Here is a 14,473-nt window from a genome sequence, read left to right as displayed (position 1 = left end):
AGGCCCGCTGCTCCCGCCACCCTGGGACCACCATCCTCCTCACTTTGGCCTTCAGTGGGCGCCTCACAGCGTCGCGTTGAGGCTGCAGTGGTGCAGGCTCTGGGCCCTGGAGCATCGTTTTTGAAACACCTCCTGGCCTCCTCCACCTGAGTGGCTGGCCTGAGGGCCCCGCGTGAAGCCCCGCACGTGTCGGGGAGGCAGGTTCTTCCTCAGATGTGCGCTTTGAGAACCTTCCCTCCCGTCTGCGGCTCGTCTTCTCGGAACGGTGTCTTTGGAGGAAAACGAAGGTCTCAGTTGATCAATGTCCTTCTCTCCTGGTTTTTGCTTTCCTGTGGAAGCGCCGCCTGAGCTGGGCTGTGAAGGCTGTCTCCCTTCCTGCCCCAGGCTCCTGGTTTGGGCGCTGATGTGCGGGCGTACTGTCCGTTCCACTCCCATTGGTGGTGGGGGGGGCCTCGTGTCTCTCCCCGATGCCGTGTGTGTGCGTTTATGGACTCTGTGCCGCTCTATCTGTCCATGTGACTGTGCTTTCGCCAGCACCCCCCTGCGTTGATGACTAGCTGTGTAGAAAGTGTGGGAATCACCATCTCCGTAGACTCTCCCCAACCCCAGGAATGTTCACATGGAAGTCTGAAGGACTTGGAATTGCAAACTAAGCTTGCATCTGATTTCCATTCTGTCGTCCAGTGTCTTGGTTTTAAAACTTGAGGTTGAGGGTAGGCATTTGCTCTTAGGGCTGAGGGAGGGAGCCACAGAGCTCACCGTGGGCCCCGCCTCCTGTTCCTCCTTCTGCACCACTAACTGCAAGTCACCTCAGCGGTCCCAGCCCCAGTGCCCACAGCTGTCACGGGCCCAGCCCCAATGCCCACAGCTGTCAAGCGGAAGGACGCTTCCTGAGGGCTGTTGTCATGATGGGGAGGATGGGCAGTGGAGCCTCCAGCAAGGCCTGGCCCTGGCCTTCCCTGCCTTCTCCCGTCATCACAACACGGGAAGTTGCACGTGGACTTTCAGTGTGTAATGCGGAAGCTTTAGAAAATAGCAGTCGAGATCCGGCCACGATTAGAGGCGTCGTTTCCTAACTTATCTCTCTGCACGTTGAATCCAGCTGGTGAGTCTTCCGAGCTGGGCGCCGCTGGGTGCCTTGGTTCCCTGAGGTCCGCCCCACACATGACTGGCTTGCTGTCTGGCCTTCTGCAGAGAATGCCAGCATCAAGCCAAGTCCGTTGACAGCGAGATGGAAGCGTACAAGAAGTCGATCATGAAGGAGGAGGAAAAGAATGAGAAGCTGGCTAGCATCCTGAACCGGACGGAGACGGAAGCCAACCTGCTGCAGAAACTGACCACGCAGTGCCTGACCAAGCACGAGGCCCTGCAGAATGAGTTCAACACCTACAGGCTCACCCTGCAAAACACAGAGGATGCCCTGAACAAGGGCCACCAGGTACGGTTGTGTCCACCCCGCTGCCACAGGCAGAGGCCCTAACCAGCCCTCCCTGGTCCCCCCAGTGCACTGTCCACCCCATGACTCTCCCTTTCCAGGAGCACGCGGCTGTCACGAGTGAACTGCAGAGTGTCCACCAGTCCATCCTCCAGGAGCTGGAGCTGCGGCACAAGATGGACGCCTCCATGATGGACAAGCTGCAGGAGCACATGACCTCCAACAAGATGACCAAATACTTCAAACAGCTGCTGCTGAGGCTTCAGAAGAAGAAGACTAACCTGGTAGGGTAGCGCCTCCCCGAGAGGCAGGGTTGGGAGGCGAAGGTCTCCTGAGCCCACAGGCGGCACGGGCAGTGCTGGCAAAGGGCTCTCTGGAGAGCTGGGTGTGGAAGGAGCTCTCACCCACCCGGACGGCCCCCTCGGAGTCTCGCTGCCTCCTCCTGGAAATGCTTCTGTGCGCACGCACACGTGTCCTTGCACGTGCCCATGCAAGCTCACACACACACACACACACACTCAAACTCCCGCACACACGCACGTGATCACACCCCAGACGGCGTGGCCTCTTGTCAGACGCCTGCTTCTCTCCCCATTTGAACCCACGTTGCCTCAGTTTTGCTGGACGGTGATGCGGGGACGGTGACGCGGGGACCCTGTGCGGATGCTGCATGTGGCTGTGGTGGTGCCCTCCACTGCTGTCACCGGTCCCGCGCAGTGCCATCCCGTGCTACTGAGTGTCCCTGGACGACCCGAATCCTCATTTCTGCCTGACGTGTCGTCACGGGAAGGTCCCTGTCTTGTTGAGGAGTGCTCTGGTGAGATGCCTCGGGCTGCTTCTAGGTTGATGCTGTCACAGCCCCACGCTCAGCGCCCTTTACAAGTCTTTGTCCACATTCTGAAGGTAATGGACAAGACCAGGGCCCAGGGCCAAAGGGCACCAGCGTGTTAGATGGACTTCGGCACTGCCCGAGAGCGCCACCTTGCCGGCCACCTCCCAAGACCGGGCTGCTGTGGAGCTCACAGCATGCTTTGGACTCCCTGGCACAGGGAACCCCCCGACTGTGAGCTCATTTCGGGGTCTCATCTGCGTTTAGGGGTCCTTTGTGGCCTTGGAAGAGATTCCTCGCTTAGATTCTTTGTTCTTTGCTTCCTCCCCGGTGCGACCCTGTGGAGCCCCTGCCGTGGGCGGGTCCCCATGGAGGACGGCCCAGAGGCTGCTGCAGCCCCCTGAGTGGCAGCCCTCACCCACCCACCCCAGACACCCCTGGAGGAGGGCAGCTCACTCCGGCTGATTGTACCAAGGAAGTGGGGGACATAGAGCTGAAGCCAGCTGGCCACATGGGCCTGTGGGCCTCCTCTGGACAGCCTAGCTGATGTGGGTGCTCCCTGGGAACACAGTGGGGGTCACAACCACCAGGCAGGAGAGCAGGTGTCCTGGGTGCGCTGAGCAGCTAAGGAGCAGGGTGGATATGAAGCAGCCTGCCGAGGCTGATCCCCAGGTCCCCAGGTCCCCAGGTCCCCAGGTCCCTGCCCTGCTCCTTCCTGGGTAGCTGCCGGGGCCAAGCATGTGCTACCCCCTCTGTCCAGAAGAGGGCAGGAAAGAGTCTCAGACCAACAAATCCGTCCACTACAACCAGGGATGCTGTTTGAAGGCTCAAAAGCCTGACCCTGGTGCCAGGCAGGGCAGGGGCGGGGGCACATCTGGGAAGAGGAACAGGGTGGACAAATGGGATTCCTGCTAGAGCTGGGACCAGAGGGAGGGTGAGCAGGAGTTCAGGAGGGCGGGGGCAGTTAATTGGGGCCAGTGCACTGTCCTGGGGGAGGACAGGGCGGTTTCCTCAGGAGTGTAAGCTGCCTGAGATTGAGGGGGGCAGGCAGAGCTCTCTGGGTGGCCCGGGTGGTAACAGCAGGAGCCAGCAGGGCAGAGACTGAAGGAAGGGGAGCCCCAGGGGTAAGTGGGAAGAGAGTGGGCGTTGAGATCCTGCAGGCACCCCGTCTCAGGGTGACCTAGCCGGAAGAGCTGGGCATCAGGCTGGTCCAGAGAGCACCAGTGGGCCAAGCCATTACAGCTAGACTAGGGATGCCGGGTGCTTGACCCCAGGCGGGCGGGGTCCGGGTTTTGCAGTCAGATGTGAGTGGGAGGCCTGCGGCCTGAAGGTGTCACAGAGGAGAAGCTGTGGCGGTCCCAGGAGGCTGGAGCTGGCAGGAGCCCTGGGCCTCTGCAGGAAGAGGCCCCTGCTCCCAGCTGACATCTGCCGCCCCTCCCCAGAGCCGGGTCAGCGGGCCCTGCGGCTGAGCATGGCCGCCTCCCGGTTCTCACACACAACCCTCCACAGCCTCCGCAGGAAGGGAATGGGCGACTGTCTCCTCAGCACCCACGCAGCAGGCAGGGACGGCCGTGAGCCTGAGGGACAGCAGGAGAGCCTTGCAGCCCCAGCCTGCTCATCACCGGCTGCCCACACTGGCCACCAAAGCGAGGGCTTCCGGGCCTGAGTTGGGTCTGAGCTCCACAGCAGGATCTTTTCTATGCAGGGCTATGTCCAGCTTCTCAGTAAAATGGAAGGACGTTGGTCCCACTGAATACACATTAGAAGTCTAGTGTTTCCTACAGCATTATTTAGCAATATTTATAATAGCTTGCAAGTTGAAAGAGGGCAGGGATCTTGCTCTTCCTCCCTCATATCTGCCAGCCGCCAGGGGAGCAGCAGAGTCTGCAGTAGGGATGGGTAACGTCAGGAGTGGCCATCTAACCACCACGGCCACCTTGTGTGCTGTCGCGAACCACGAGTGTTGTGCACCCGTTAAAAAGCACATGACCTGAGAGGCTGGGCTGGGGCTCAGGGTGGAGTAGAGCACTTGCCTTCCATGCGTGGGGCACTGGGTTTGATCCTCAGCACCACGTGAAAATAAATACATAAAAGTATTGTGTCCACCTACAACTAGAAAAAAATAACAAACCAAGTACAGACCTGGAAGCTCAGATATGATTTGCCAAACGCCAGAGCAGGTTACAACCCAGTGAGCGGAGTGCGGTCCTGGTTCTCTTCTGTGGGAGCATGGGGGACCTCCTGGGGCTGGAAGAGAGGGGAGCCCCCGGGCGGGCGCGGGGGTGGCCTCAGGTGGCTGCACTGATCCAAGGCTTCCATGCCCTCAACGTGTGCTGTTTGTCCAACAAGAAAACCTGGCAACGCTATCTTTCTCTTTGAAAGAAGTCACCATCAGGGCTCCGGCAGGACGGCCCCTGCCAGGTCCTGGGGATGGAGGGGCCACCGCGTCCTCCTCTCCCGATGGCCACAGGAAGCCAGTTGGGCAAGCTTTCCTGGAACCTCTGGGGGAAGCGTGCTCAGGCGAGTTCCTTTCACCAACGCAGGTGACGCATCTTTCCAAACTCGATGGCGACATCGCTCAGGCCACCCTGGACATCACCAACACTGGCTGCAGGCTGGACATGCATCAGAGGACGCTGGGCGAGCTGGACAAGGAGGTGCAGAGAGTCAATGACCTCATCACCAACAGTGAGAATGAGATCGCCCGACGCACCGTCCTGATCGAGAGGAAGCAGGGCCTCATCAACTTCCTCAACAAGCAGCTGGAGCAGATGGTCTCCGAGGTTGGGGTGAGAGGCCCAGCTGGAAAGGGCCGGGCAGTGCTGACCGTCTCTGTCCAGCTGCTCGGCTCCGGCCTGCCACCAGGAGGGAAGGGCCGGGCAGTGTCTCCCAAGGTGCTGCTGTTGGCCACCGGCCGGAGCCCTGTGCCCTCTCGCCCCGCCCAGGACAGCCTGCTTTCGGATTTGCTGATGGTCTGAGGGCCAGATAGACAGGCAGGGGCTGGATCTGAGCTGCTGACTGCTGCTGCTCTAAGCGAAGCACTCTCATGAGTGCCCGGGTCCTGCAACCCCAGCACCTTCCCACAGTCTCATCCCTGAGTGCCAGGGCAGTGGAGGCGAGTGCTCAGGTGCCCCTGCCCTTTGACTCCGCAGGCCACCAGGCCAGCGGACCCCCAGGGAGCCATGCCTGAGACTTGGTGGCTCAAAGCCCCCTTGGGTAGCAGAGCCACACCCTGAAGACGCCTTATAGCTGGACCTGGGCCTCAGAACCAGGGAGCTGGAGAGGCCCTGGCCCTCCTGGAGCCACTGAGGCCCCCGGAGCAGAAGTCGGGACTCTGAGCTGGGACTCAAAAAGAGGGCCTCCGAACCCAGAAGCTCAGTCCACGCTTCGACGCATGTCCCTTTCAGGGGGAAGAACTAGGGCCCCTGGAGCTGGAACTCAAAAAGCTGAACAAGCAGATGGAGGAGCACAACGCCAGCGTCAACCAGGCCCAGGTGACCTGGCTGCGCCTCCAGCAGGAGCTGGTCAAGGTCACGCAGGAGCGGGAGGAGCAGGTGGCCGCCCTGGACATGCTCAGGAAGGACATTCACATCCTGGAGCAGAAGAAGCTGCGCACAGAGAGTGAGCCAGCTGCGCCGGCCCCTGCTCACGGGGGAGGGGCAGCCTCGCGGGAGGGCCGCGCAGGTGCCGCAGCCTTCAGAGCAAGCCCAGGAAGGTTCAAATATGAACCTTGCCTGGCTGCTGGCCTCGGTCACAGAGCGAGGTTGAGAAAGGGGACCAACTATGTCTGAGTCTGTCTGAGTTCGTGGACTTCAGAGCTCCCTAGAGAGAGGAACCAGTGCTACCCCGGGAAGCCAGGGAGCTCAGGTGGACTCACAGGCCTGGCCACGCCCCTGCTCGGCCCCTCCAGCGGGGCTTAGGAAGCTGGCCTTTGGGGCTCCCACCCCCCACTTTGCCCCAGACTACATCTAAGACCCAAGGGTCTGCCAGAGTAGGGGGAACCTTCCTGGGCCACCACCCACCCACATGCCACCTGCTGAGACACTCTCGGTCCCACCTGGTGCTGGATTGGGGATCTAGGCAGGTCAGCCCTGCCTTGGGGCCTCCACTAGAAATGATGCCCAGTGGACACAGGGCTGCCCCGCCTGGCCGCTTCCTGTCCTGCCCTGCCATGCCCGGGGTCGCCCGCCCTGTCTGATGGAGTGGTGGGTGCAGAAGGCCCGGACAGCTGTCAGGTAGGCACGGGTGGGAAGCCAGGGTGCCTGCAGTGCAGACCATGCCAACGGGCTGAGGTCTGCTAGGTGAGGGCAGATAGCGGGGCATCAGGTGAGCAGGCCCTGATTCTCAAGGGCAGAGAAAAGGGCAGAGGACCCTGGAAACAGCTGGACAATGTCGTTTTCCCATCTTGACATCAAGTATGTCTGTAGTGTTCTGGGGACAAAGGACCTTCCTTTCCTGGAGACTCAGTACCACCCACGTCCCCCACTGTCGCTCCCTCCTTCCCTGGCACCCGCCGCCCCTAGCATGGGCTCCTGCGGCTCCCTCAAAGGACCAGGATTTGGAAACAGCACCAGCAAGAGACCCCAGCCTCCCCCAAGCCTGGCAGGGTCAGGCTCTAGGTGGGACTCCAAGAAGGACCAGGCCTCCAGGAGAAGCACGCCCTGGCTCCCCTTCCCGGGTGGGAAGACCCCGACCCTCCGGGTCCCCCACACTCTGTTCTCTGCTGCAGACAAGATTGAGCAGGAGAAGAAGGAGCAGAAGGAGATTGACCGCCACATGAAGGACCTGGACAACGACCTGCAGAAGCTCAACGTGCTGATGAACAAGAGCCGGTGCGACTCCAAAGAGCTGCAGCAGGACAACCTGGTGGCCGAGAACGAGTTCGTGCGCTCGCTGAAGGTCAGCACCCTGGTCCCCTGCTACCCCCATGGGGCGATGGAGGGCCAGCCTACACCAGGGCATGCGTGTCCTTGTTTGGTGTCCTCCCTGCAGTGCTGCCCTAGGGTCATTTCCAGGGGGATCAGGAGGCTAGCCGGCAGCCCTCTGCGGCCCCAGCGTCTGTGTCCCCACCCTCCCCTGCAGGCCGCTGAGAGAGAGACCATTGAGATGCAGGAGAAGCTGGACCAGCTCCAGGAGGACAAGGCCACAGTCCTGAACAGCCTGGTGGAGGCAGAGTGAGTCCCAGGCACACCGCGTCCCTCCAAATGCCACCCATCCATCAGGCCCACCCCACTGCTGGCTTCTGGTCTACCACTCTGGGTGGCAGCCCTCCAGCCAAACCAGTTACCGCTGCAAATCGGGCGACTCTCTTTGGTGTGAACTTTAAAACACATGTTACTTTCATAGTGTCTGGTTTGTAAAAGCAGGCACCCAGCCCTAAGCACTTCCGACCTGACGCGGTGCGCAGAGCCGGAGAACCACCATGTAGATACGTTTCTTTCTGGTTTGGTTTTGTTCTTAACAAAAAATGTTTCCCTTTTGGCCCAGCACTGGGGTGCACGCCTGTGATCCCAGCCACTCGGGAGGCTGCCGAGCGGGGATCTCAAGTGTGAGGCCAGCCAGAGTGACTTAGGCCAAGGTGTGGCTCAGTAGAGCACCCTGGGCTCCGTCCCAGGCCTGGGGACACGTGCCCCTCTGAAGCCGCTGGCTATTTTCACTGCTGTCTGCACACCAGTGACTGGACCCGCAGCTCCGGCGGGACGGTGCCGGCCGTCTGGTGCTCGTGGTTGGTGTGACTGGCCCAGAGGGAGTGACGGCAAGACATCATCTGTCCCTGCAATTTAATGTCTCTACACATGAAGCCATCTGCGCCACGCTGGGGGGTGGGTCTCCTTGGTGACGCTTTACGGCTTCTAGACCAAAGGTCTGCAGGCGTCTTCCTCCCCCTCAGTCCTCTTCTATCCAGGGTATTTACTTCCTCAGCTCTGAAGTCGTACTTTCACATTCTCTCCCTATCTCCCCATCTTTCTCTCTGGATTTGTTTCTCTTCCTCCGCCTCCTCCTCCTGTCACCCCCCACCGCCCGATTGCCAGAGGCTGTCTGTCTCGAGGGTTGGCCGATCTCTTCCGTTAGGGGCCAGAGAGCAAAGACCCTGTGGGCCGTGTGGGGCCCTGGAAGGAGACCCCTGTGTCTCCAGCCCTGACTGTGCTTCTCCTCCCTCTGAAGGCACCAGATAATGCTGTGGGAGAAAAAAATCCAGCTGGCGAAAGAGATGCGCTCCTCGGTGGATTCCGAGACGGGGCAGACGGAGATCCGCGCCATGAAGGCGGAGATCCACAGGATGAAGGTGGGTGGGACAGACACCAGCCCGTGATCAGGACCAGGCCAGGCTGAAGCCCTGGCTCCCTGGGCCCCGTGGGGACCACACGGCCACCCTGACCAGTGGCAAGGCCTGAGGTTCCCGGGGAGGACCCACCCCTCCTGCGCACGACCGCATTCCAATCAAGCACAGGCTTTGCACAGGCCCGACCCGCCTCACCCGGGGCCCGCCCGCTGAGGAGCTCTGTCCTCCTGCTCAGCTGAATTCACCAGCAACACAGGACACACACAATGACATGTCCTCTTTTTTGGTGACGGGGCTGGAATCCAGGCAAGCACTCTACCACTGGGCTACATCCCCAGCCCTTCTCATGAATTTCGACTTCAAGACAGGGTCTCACTAAGTAGTCAGGGCTGGCCTTGAGCTGGTGGCACAGGGACACATGACTTCAAGACACACGATTTCATCCGTATTGGAGCAATCAAGGTATTGCACCTGACATTTGACAGACAATCTCACAACGCACTACTGAGACGCATCCCACTGTGGGACAAGAAGAAGCTCACACAACAAAGGCTCAGAGAGCCATCTGGTCCTTTCATTATTTTTAAAGGCTGGCAATTAAATCATGTGATCAATGAGCTTCAGGTTCCAGCCTAAAAGATAAGAACGAAAGCAGTAAGCCAGCTATAGGCCACCCGCAGTCCCAGGGGCTTAGGAGGCTGAAGTAGGAGGATTGCAAGGTCGAGGCCAGCTTCAGCAAGTTAGTGAGACCTTGTCTCAAAATTTAAAGATCAAAAGGGCTGGGAGTGTAGAGTTCAGTGGTTGAGTTCCCCTGGCTTCAATCTCCGGTACCACCACCACCGGAAAAACAAAACCAACCCAAAAGTTGATAAAAATAAACATGACCACTTTTACACTTTTACAGTGCCATTTTAATTACGGATTCCTCTGGCTTATGAGTTATTCTTCAGTTCAAATGCATGTGCTACTGATGAGTTGTTTTAAAAATACTCTGTTTAATTGTGTTCCAAACCATAGAAGCCATGTGCTTGCTGCAGTGAGCCAGCTCCCCACCCAGGAGCAGAGAGAAAACTCTCCCCATCCACCAACCCTGCTGTTAGGGCCGCCGAGTGAGCCCCAAAAGCAAGGGACCACTCCTCTCGGACCTCACCCACACCTCCTGCCCTCTGGACACTTTCTCCTTAACAAAAATAGTGCACCTTTAAGCCCACAACTCATTTATTTTAAATACAGACATGAGCTGTTCTTCAGAGTCACAGAATGAACTGTGACTACCCCACAATTAACTGACGCGCTCTGAGCTGACGAAAACTCAGGTGTGGTCCCTGCCCCAGCACACTTGTGCATGAGCCGGTGCCAGGATCCAGCTCGGCGTGGCTGCCGCTGTCTCCCTCATGACCACCAGCTGACCCTGGCACACGTCCCACACTCTAGAGGACAAGCAGAGTGGTTAAGACCGCCAGCCCAGGGCGGTGTGCCTGCCTCTGACGCCAGGGCTGTTTCTTGACTGACGTCCCACACACTCCCGATGTGTGAGAAAGGCCAGGGACAGCCCGGCCCGCCTGTGTCTACCTTGGCACGTAAGCCCCTTCTGCCTGCCTTGGAGTGTGGGGACCCTGTCTTGCTGCTGCCGAGGTGCCCTCCTGTCTGTAAGGGACCCTACCTGGTGCAGTCCTGAGTCTGTCCGCCTCTTCTTCAGTCTCCAGCACCTTCTGCCTTCGGCAGCCAGTTCTTGTACCAGGGATGGGTTCTCCAGAGAAGCAGATCCAACAGAATATCGCCACCGGCATGCACCGCCTAGTGGACGGGCACCCTGTCAATGCGAGTGTCCATCCACGGGAGGGTGGACCTTCGCTGCTCACTGACGCGAAGGCCAGGCTCTTGCCAGATGCGCTCACAGACCCACCCAGAGGTCATGTCCCCCCGATTCCTGGGCAGCCAGGCAGGTATCTGACAAAAACTAACATCACACAACCTTAGGATAACATCCTTTCCATCGTCCTGTGCACTGAACTCCCAAGAGGGCGTTCCTGGGTCAAATAGTAGGTCAATTATTTTTTTAAACACTGCATTTATTTACCCACTCAGTGGTGCTGGGGACGGAAGCCTGGGCTTCCTGCAAGTGCTATGCAGCTGCGCTGGGTCCCCGTCCCCAGAATTCCTGACCGTAATACAGCCTGCCAGGTTTGTTTTTCAGGAGTCACATGATGGCAGTGATGTCCCCACCAGCTCCAACTTCTGGGTGTGGCCCATCTATCCTAGTTTTCTTGCTGCCTTCTTTTATTTTCTTTTTTTGTACCAAGGAGTGAACCCAGGAGTGCTTAGCCACTGCTCCCCAACCCCTTTTGTATTTTATTTAGAGACAGGGTCTACCTGAGTTGCTTAGGGCCTCACTAAGTTGCTGAGGCTGGCTTTGAACTCGCGATCCTCCTGCCTCAGCCTCCAGAGCTGCTGGGGTGGCAGGTGTAGCCACCACACCTGCCTTTTGTCTTCTTTTCCATCAGCTTCTCTAGGCACATCTTTACACATGGTAAAACGTGGTTACCTTGAACATATAGTTTGAGCCAGGTGCCAGGTACACCTGTGTTGGAGCTATGGGAGGCTGAGGCAGGAGGATCACAGGTTCCAGGCCAGTCTCAGGAACTGAGCAAGTGAAAAGTAGAAAGAGCTGGGGGTGCAGCTCAGTGTGGAGCACCCCGGACTCCATTGGAGAAGGAAAACTCACTGAGCAACCAAGCCGATTCTGACCTGGCACACACCTGCGTTTCCACGGCACCACAGAGACCTGGGCGGGCTGTGGTTGAGAGTGTCCCCAGGTGCCCTGTGGTTGATCCTCCACAATGGCACCCATCCCAGCTCCGGCCTCCACCCGCTTCCCTCGGTGCCACCGTCTCATAAAGCCAGGGCGCCTTGTCCCGGGATGTGACCAGGTTGCATCTAGGACTCACCCGTCTCCCCGGCCTCCTCGGCCTCCTCCTGTCTCTCGGTCTTCTCGCACTGCGCCTCTTCTTTCGGGGAATGTTCACACTGCCTCCACCGCGCCCGCCCCCCAGACTCCTGAGCCTGGCTGCGTCCCCGCCTGCCGGGAGGAGGAGCTGCTGCAGGTGGGGGCTGCTGTGGGTCACTGCCCCGCACAGTCCCCCCGTCCTGTGCCCCAGGTCAAGCACGGGCAGCTGCTGAAGCAGCAGGAGAAGATGATCCACGACATGGAGCTGGCCGTGACCCGCAGGGAGATCATCGTGGCCCAGGCTGAGGGGCAGAGCAAGATTGACAAGAAGGTGGTAACCCGGACGGACTTCCGCCACAAGCAGATGGAGCTGCGCAGGAAGATCAGGGACGTGCACAAGGTGGGCAGCAGAAGGCAGGGATGCCATGGCGCTTTCCCACCCCACCACCCTGGAGGACCCCGGAGGTTTTTCTATGTCCCCAGCGAGGCCCCAGGAGTCACTAGCCCTTCTTCATCCCCTGGAACCTGCACTGGCCACCAAACACTGCCAGATCCTTGTTTGCCTTGCTAGCGTCCCTTCTGATGGCATCCGTGGCTCCTGCCGGGCTTTGCAGAGGGTCTCTCACTCCCTGTGCAGCCTGGCCCTGCCCTGGTCACAGCTGCTGGACCATCTCTGGTTCCCTCCTCTCTGCAGACACACCCACGAGGGGGCCCGGAACTGAGGAGCCCCCACACCCACGTCTTCCATGCAGCCCTGCCCTCTCTGGTGTGCGGGGGGGCTCGCCAGGGCCCTGGCGTCCTCAGGGCACCCCCCCCCCCCCGGGGCACATTCCCCCAGGGCCGCGTCTGTCTGAGTCCCCTTCGGGAATCCTCCCCCAGTGAGTGTCCAGAGGTGCCTGGCCTCAGCTGGCAGCATGCAGGGGTGCAGAGGGTATGCTTGTCTCCCAGGCCAACGAGGAGTGCACCAAGGCTGTCTCAGAGCTGGAAGAAACCCAGAGACTCATGAGCGGCTGCCTCACGGAGAAGCAAGAAAAGCTGTCCATGATGCAGGCGGACTCCGACACGCTGGAGGCTGACCTCAGCCAGCTGGTGGCCCTCAAGAGACAGGTAAAAGCCAGGAGGCCAGTGGGGCCCAGTGCCCTGGCAGAGGGGTGTGTCACATGCAGGAGAAGGCTGCGCCACCCAGGAAAGTCCTGTCCAGGTCCAGTTAGGCCCAGGCTGATGGCAACGCCAGCTGCTCACACGTGTGTGGCTCAGGGATTTGTTCACTTAGCAAATACTGATGGCTACTGAGTGTGGGCTGGGCACCAGGAAGGCAGGACAGAGCAAAAAGACAAAGATCCCAGCCCAGCCCTCCCTGGCGGCTACGTGCTGGGAGCAGAACACGGGCTGAACAGACAATTAAGGAGAAGGGCGTGTTTCATGGTGATGAGCTCTTTGAAGAAAATCCAGCAGAGGAAGGAGGTCCGGGCATCAGGGTGGGATGGAGGACGGAGATTTTGAGTGGGATGTTCTGGGAGGCCACACGGAGAAGATGGCATTTGAGCTGAGACTTAAAGGAGGCGAGGAGGGAGGGAGCCACCCCAGGCAAAGGGGACAGTCTGGTAAAGAGGGACCCACCTGATTGGTGTGTCGCCTTGGAGGCACACGATCCTGGCTTTGGGCCTTTCTCTTGGCAACTTAAGGGGGAGACAGTAAAGAGCTCCGGGTGAGGGTGACGTGGTATTTGTCAGGATCCCCCCGTTCTTGGAAAGTGTGGGGTGAAGGGTCAAGGGTAGACACAGGAGGCAGCTGCCGGAGGATAGTGTGCATGGACTAGGGCAGCTACCCAGGGCAGCGCTAGATTCTGCATAAGAAGAAGTCAGAAGTCCCCAGCGGGTTTCCTACTGGACTGACTGGGGTGAGATGGGGGTGCAGTGCAACTCCAAGGACTCAGCCAGACAGGTCCGGTGCCTGGCCCGACACAGCAGTGTCAAAGGGTCTCCCTGCTATGGGCAAACAAGGCTTCCCTGGAAGGGAAGGGCCGCACCTTGAACTGGGAGACTCGGCTTTCTGGGCTTGGTGTTCCTCCTTGGCATTCCCTCCCCTCTGCAGTGGGTAGGGCTGGTGTCCTCCTGCCTTGCACGGCCTGACCCGGGGCTCTTTCGCACCCAGAACCTTTCAGAGATTGTGGCCCTGCAGACTCGCCTCAAGCACCTGCAGTCTGTGATTGATGGGAAATATGTGTTCCTGTTCCGCTCCAAGAAGGCCCAGCTGATGGAGCACCGGCGGCTGAGTGACCGGCTGGGCCTGCTCAGCACCATCCTCGCCCATGTGCAGGATGAGTACCCCCAGTTCCGGGAGGCCCTCAGCAAGGTCAGCCAGAAGATCGCCAGCAAGCTGGAGTCACCAGGGCCCACCTAGAAAGCTCCAGGACCCCCCCTTCCAAGGCCCGCCCCCTGAGGAAGACCGCCAGAATCTGTTGACCCTCGGGGACTTGGGATCTTCCTGTGTTCCTAAAAACATGTGCCCCTAGAAAGATGCTGTGTGATGGAATGGAGAGGCCAGCAGGAACTAGTTCCCAGCCACTGGGCAGCTGAGACAGTGCACCGCCCAGCGCTCCCAGGTGCCCCCACGAGCAGGCTGCCTGCTTGCTTTCTACTTGCACAGAGCACCCTGTCCTTTCTTGGGCTGATTCGTCCAAGTGGAAGTCCAGCTTTTGGCAGCTCCCCAGGCTGCAGGTGCTCCCTGGCACACTGACCCAGTACGGGGCAGGGGGCGGGGGGGCGGAACCAGGAGCAGGACGGGCCAGCCAGGCCACGAAGCCACTTCATTCCTCGGTGCTTCTGTAGGGCACATCTGGAAATCCACCAAGCCCCCTTCTTTCCAGTGTTCCCACCCACAAAGAAGTGTCCCCTTCTCCTGCCCCCATCTCGCATTGTGTGTTAAAGTCAGATTCACAGTGTGCAGGTACAAGTCAGGGCTCTCAGGACTTCCAAG

At 59.4% G+C, this 14,473-nt stretch overlaps 2 protein-coding genes across 2 annotated transcripts in view; one reads left to right on the top strand and one right to left on the bottom strand.

Moving 5' to 3' along the window:
• Positions 1-10,846, bottom strand: part of TBC1D16 (TBC1 domain family member 16) — a 104,330-nt gene extending 93,484 nt beyond the window's left edge. The window contains exon 1 of the mRNA XM_079131083.1: positions 10,211-10,846. The gene's annotated coding sequence lies outside the window, so the exon portion shown is untranslated. The remainder of the gene's footprint in view (positions 1-10,210) is intronic.
• CCDC40 (coiled-coil domain 40 molecular ruler complex subunit) overlaps positions 1-14,254 on the top strand; it is a 37,276-nt gene extending 23,022 nt beyond the window's left edge. Inside the window, exons 11-20 of the mRNA XM_079131120.1 lie at positions 1,195-1,438; positions 1,537-1,719; positions 4,808-5,053; positions 5,672-5,885; positions 6,994-7,163; positions 7,347-7,438; positions 8,430-8,550; positions 11,706-11,894; positions 12,443-12,601; positions 13,649-14,254. Coding sequence (XP_078987246.1) covers positions 1,195-1,438; positions 1,537-1,719; positions 4,808-5,053; positions 5,672-5,885; positions 6,994-7,163; positions 7,347-7,438; positions 8,430-8,550; positions 11,706-11,894; positions 12,443-12,601; positions 13,649-13,897 — 1,867 coding nt within the window. The 3' untranslated portion in view covers positions 13,898-14,254. The remainder of the gene's footprint in view (positions 1-1,194; positions 1,439-1,536; positions 1,720-4,807; positions 5,054-5,671; positions 5,886-6,993; positions 7,164-7,346; positions 7,439-8,429; positions 8,551-11,705; positions 11,895-12,442; positions 12,602-13,648) is intronic.
• Positions 14,255-14,473: the final 219 nt, after the last annotated feature.

This window comes from Sciurus vulgaris (assembly GCF_902686455.1).
Source record: "Sciurus vulgaris genome assembly, chromosome: 3".
NCBI lineage: Eukaryota > Metazoa > Chordata > Mammalia > Rodentia > Sciuridae > Sciurus > Sciurus vulgaris.
The sequence above is the reverse complement of the archived record's forward strand: the minus strand, read 5'-3'. Positions and strand labels throughout refer to the sequence as shown.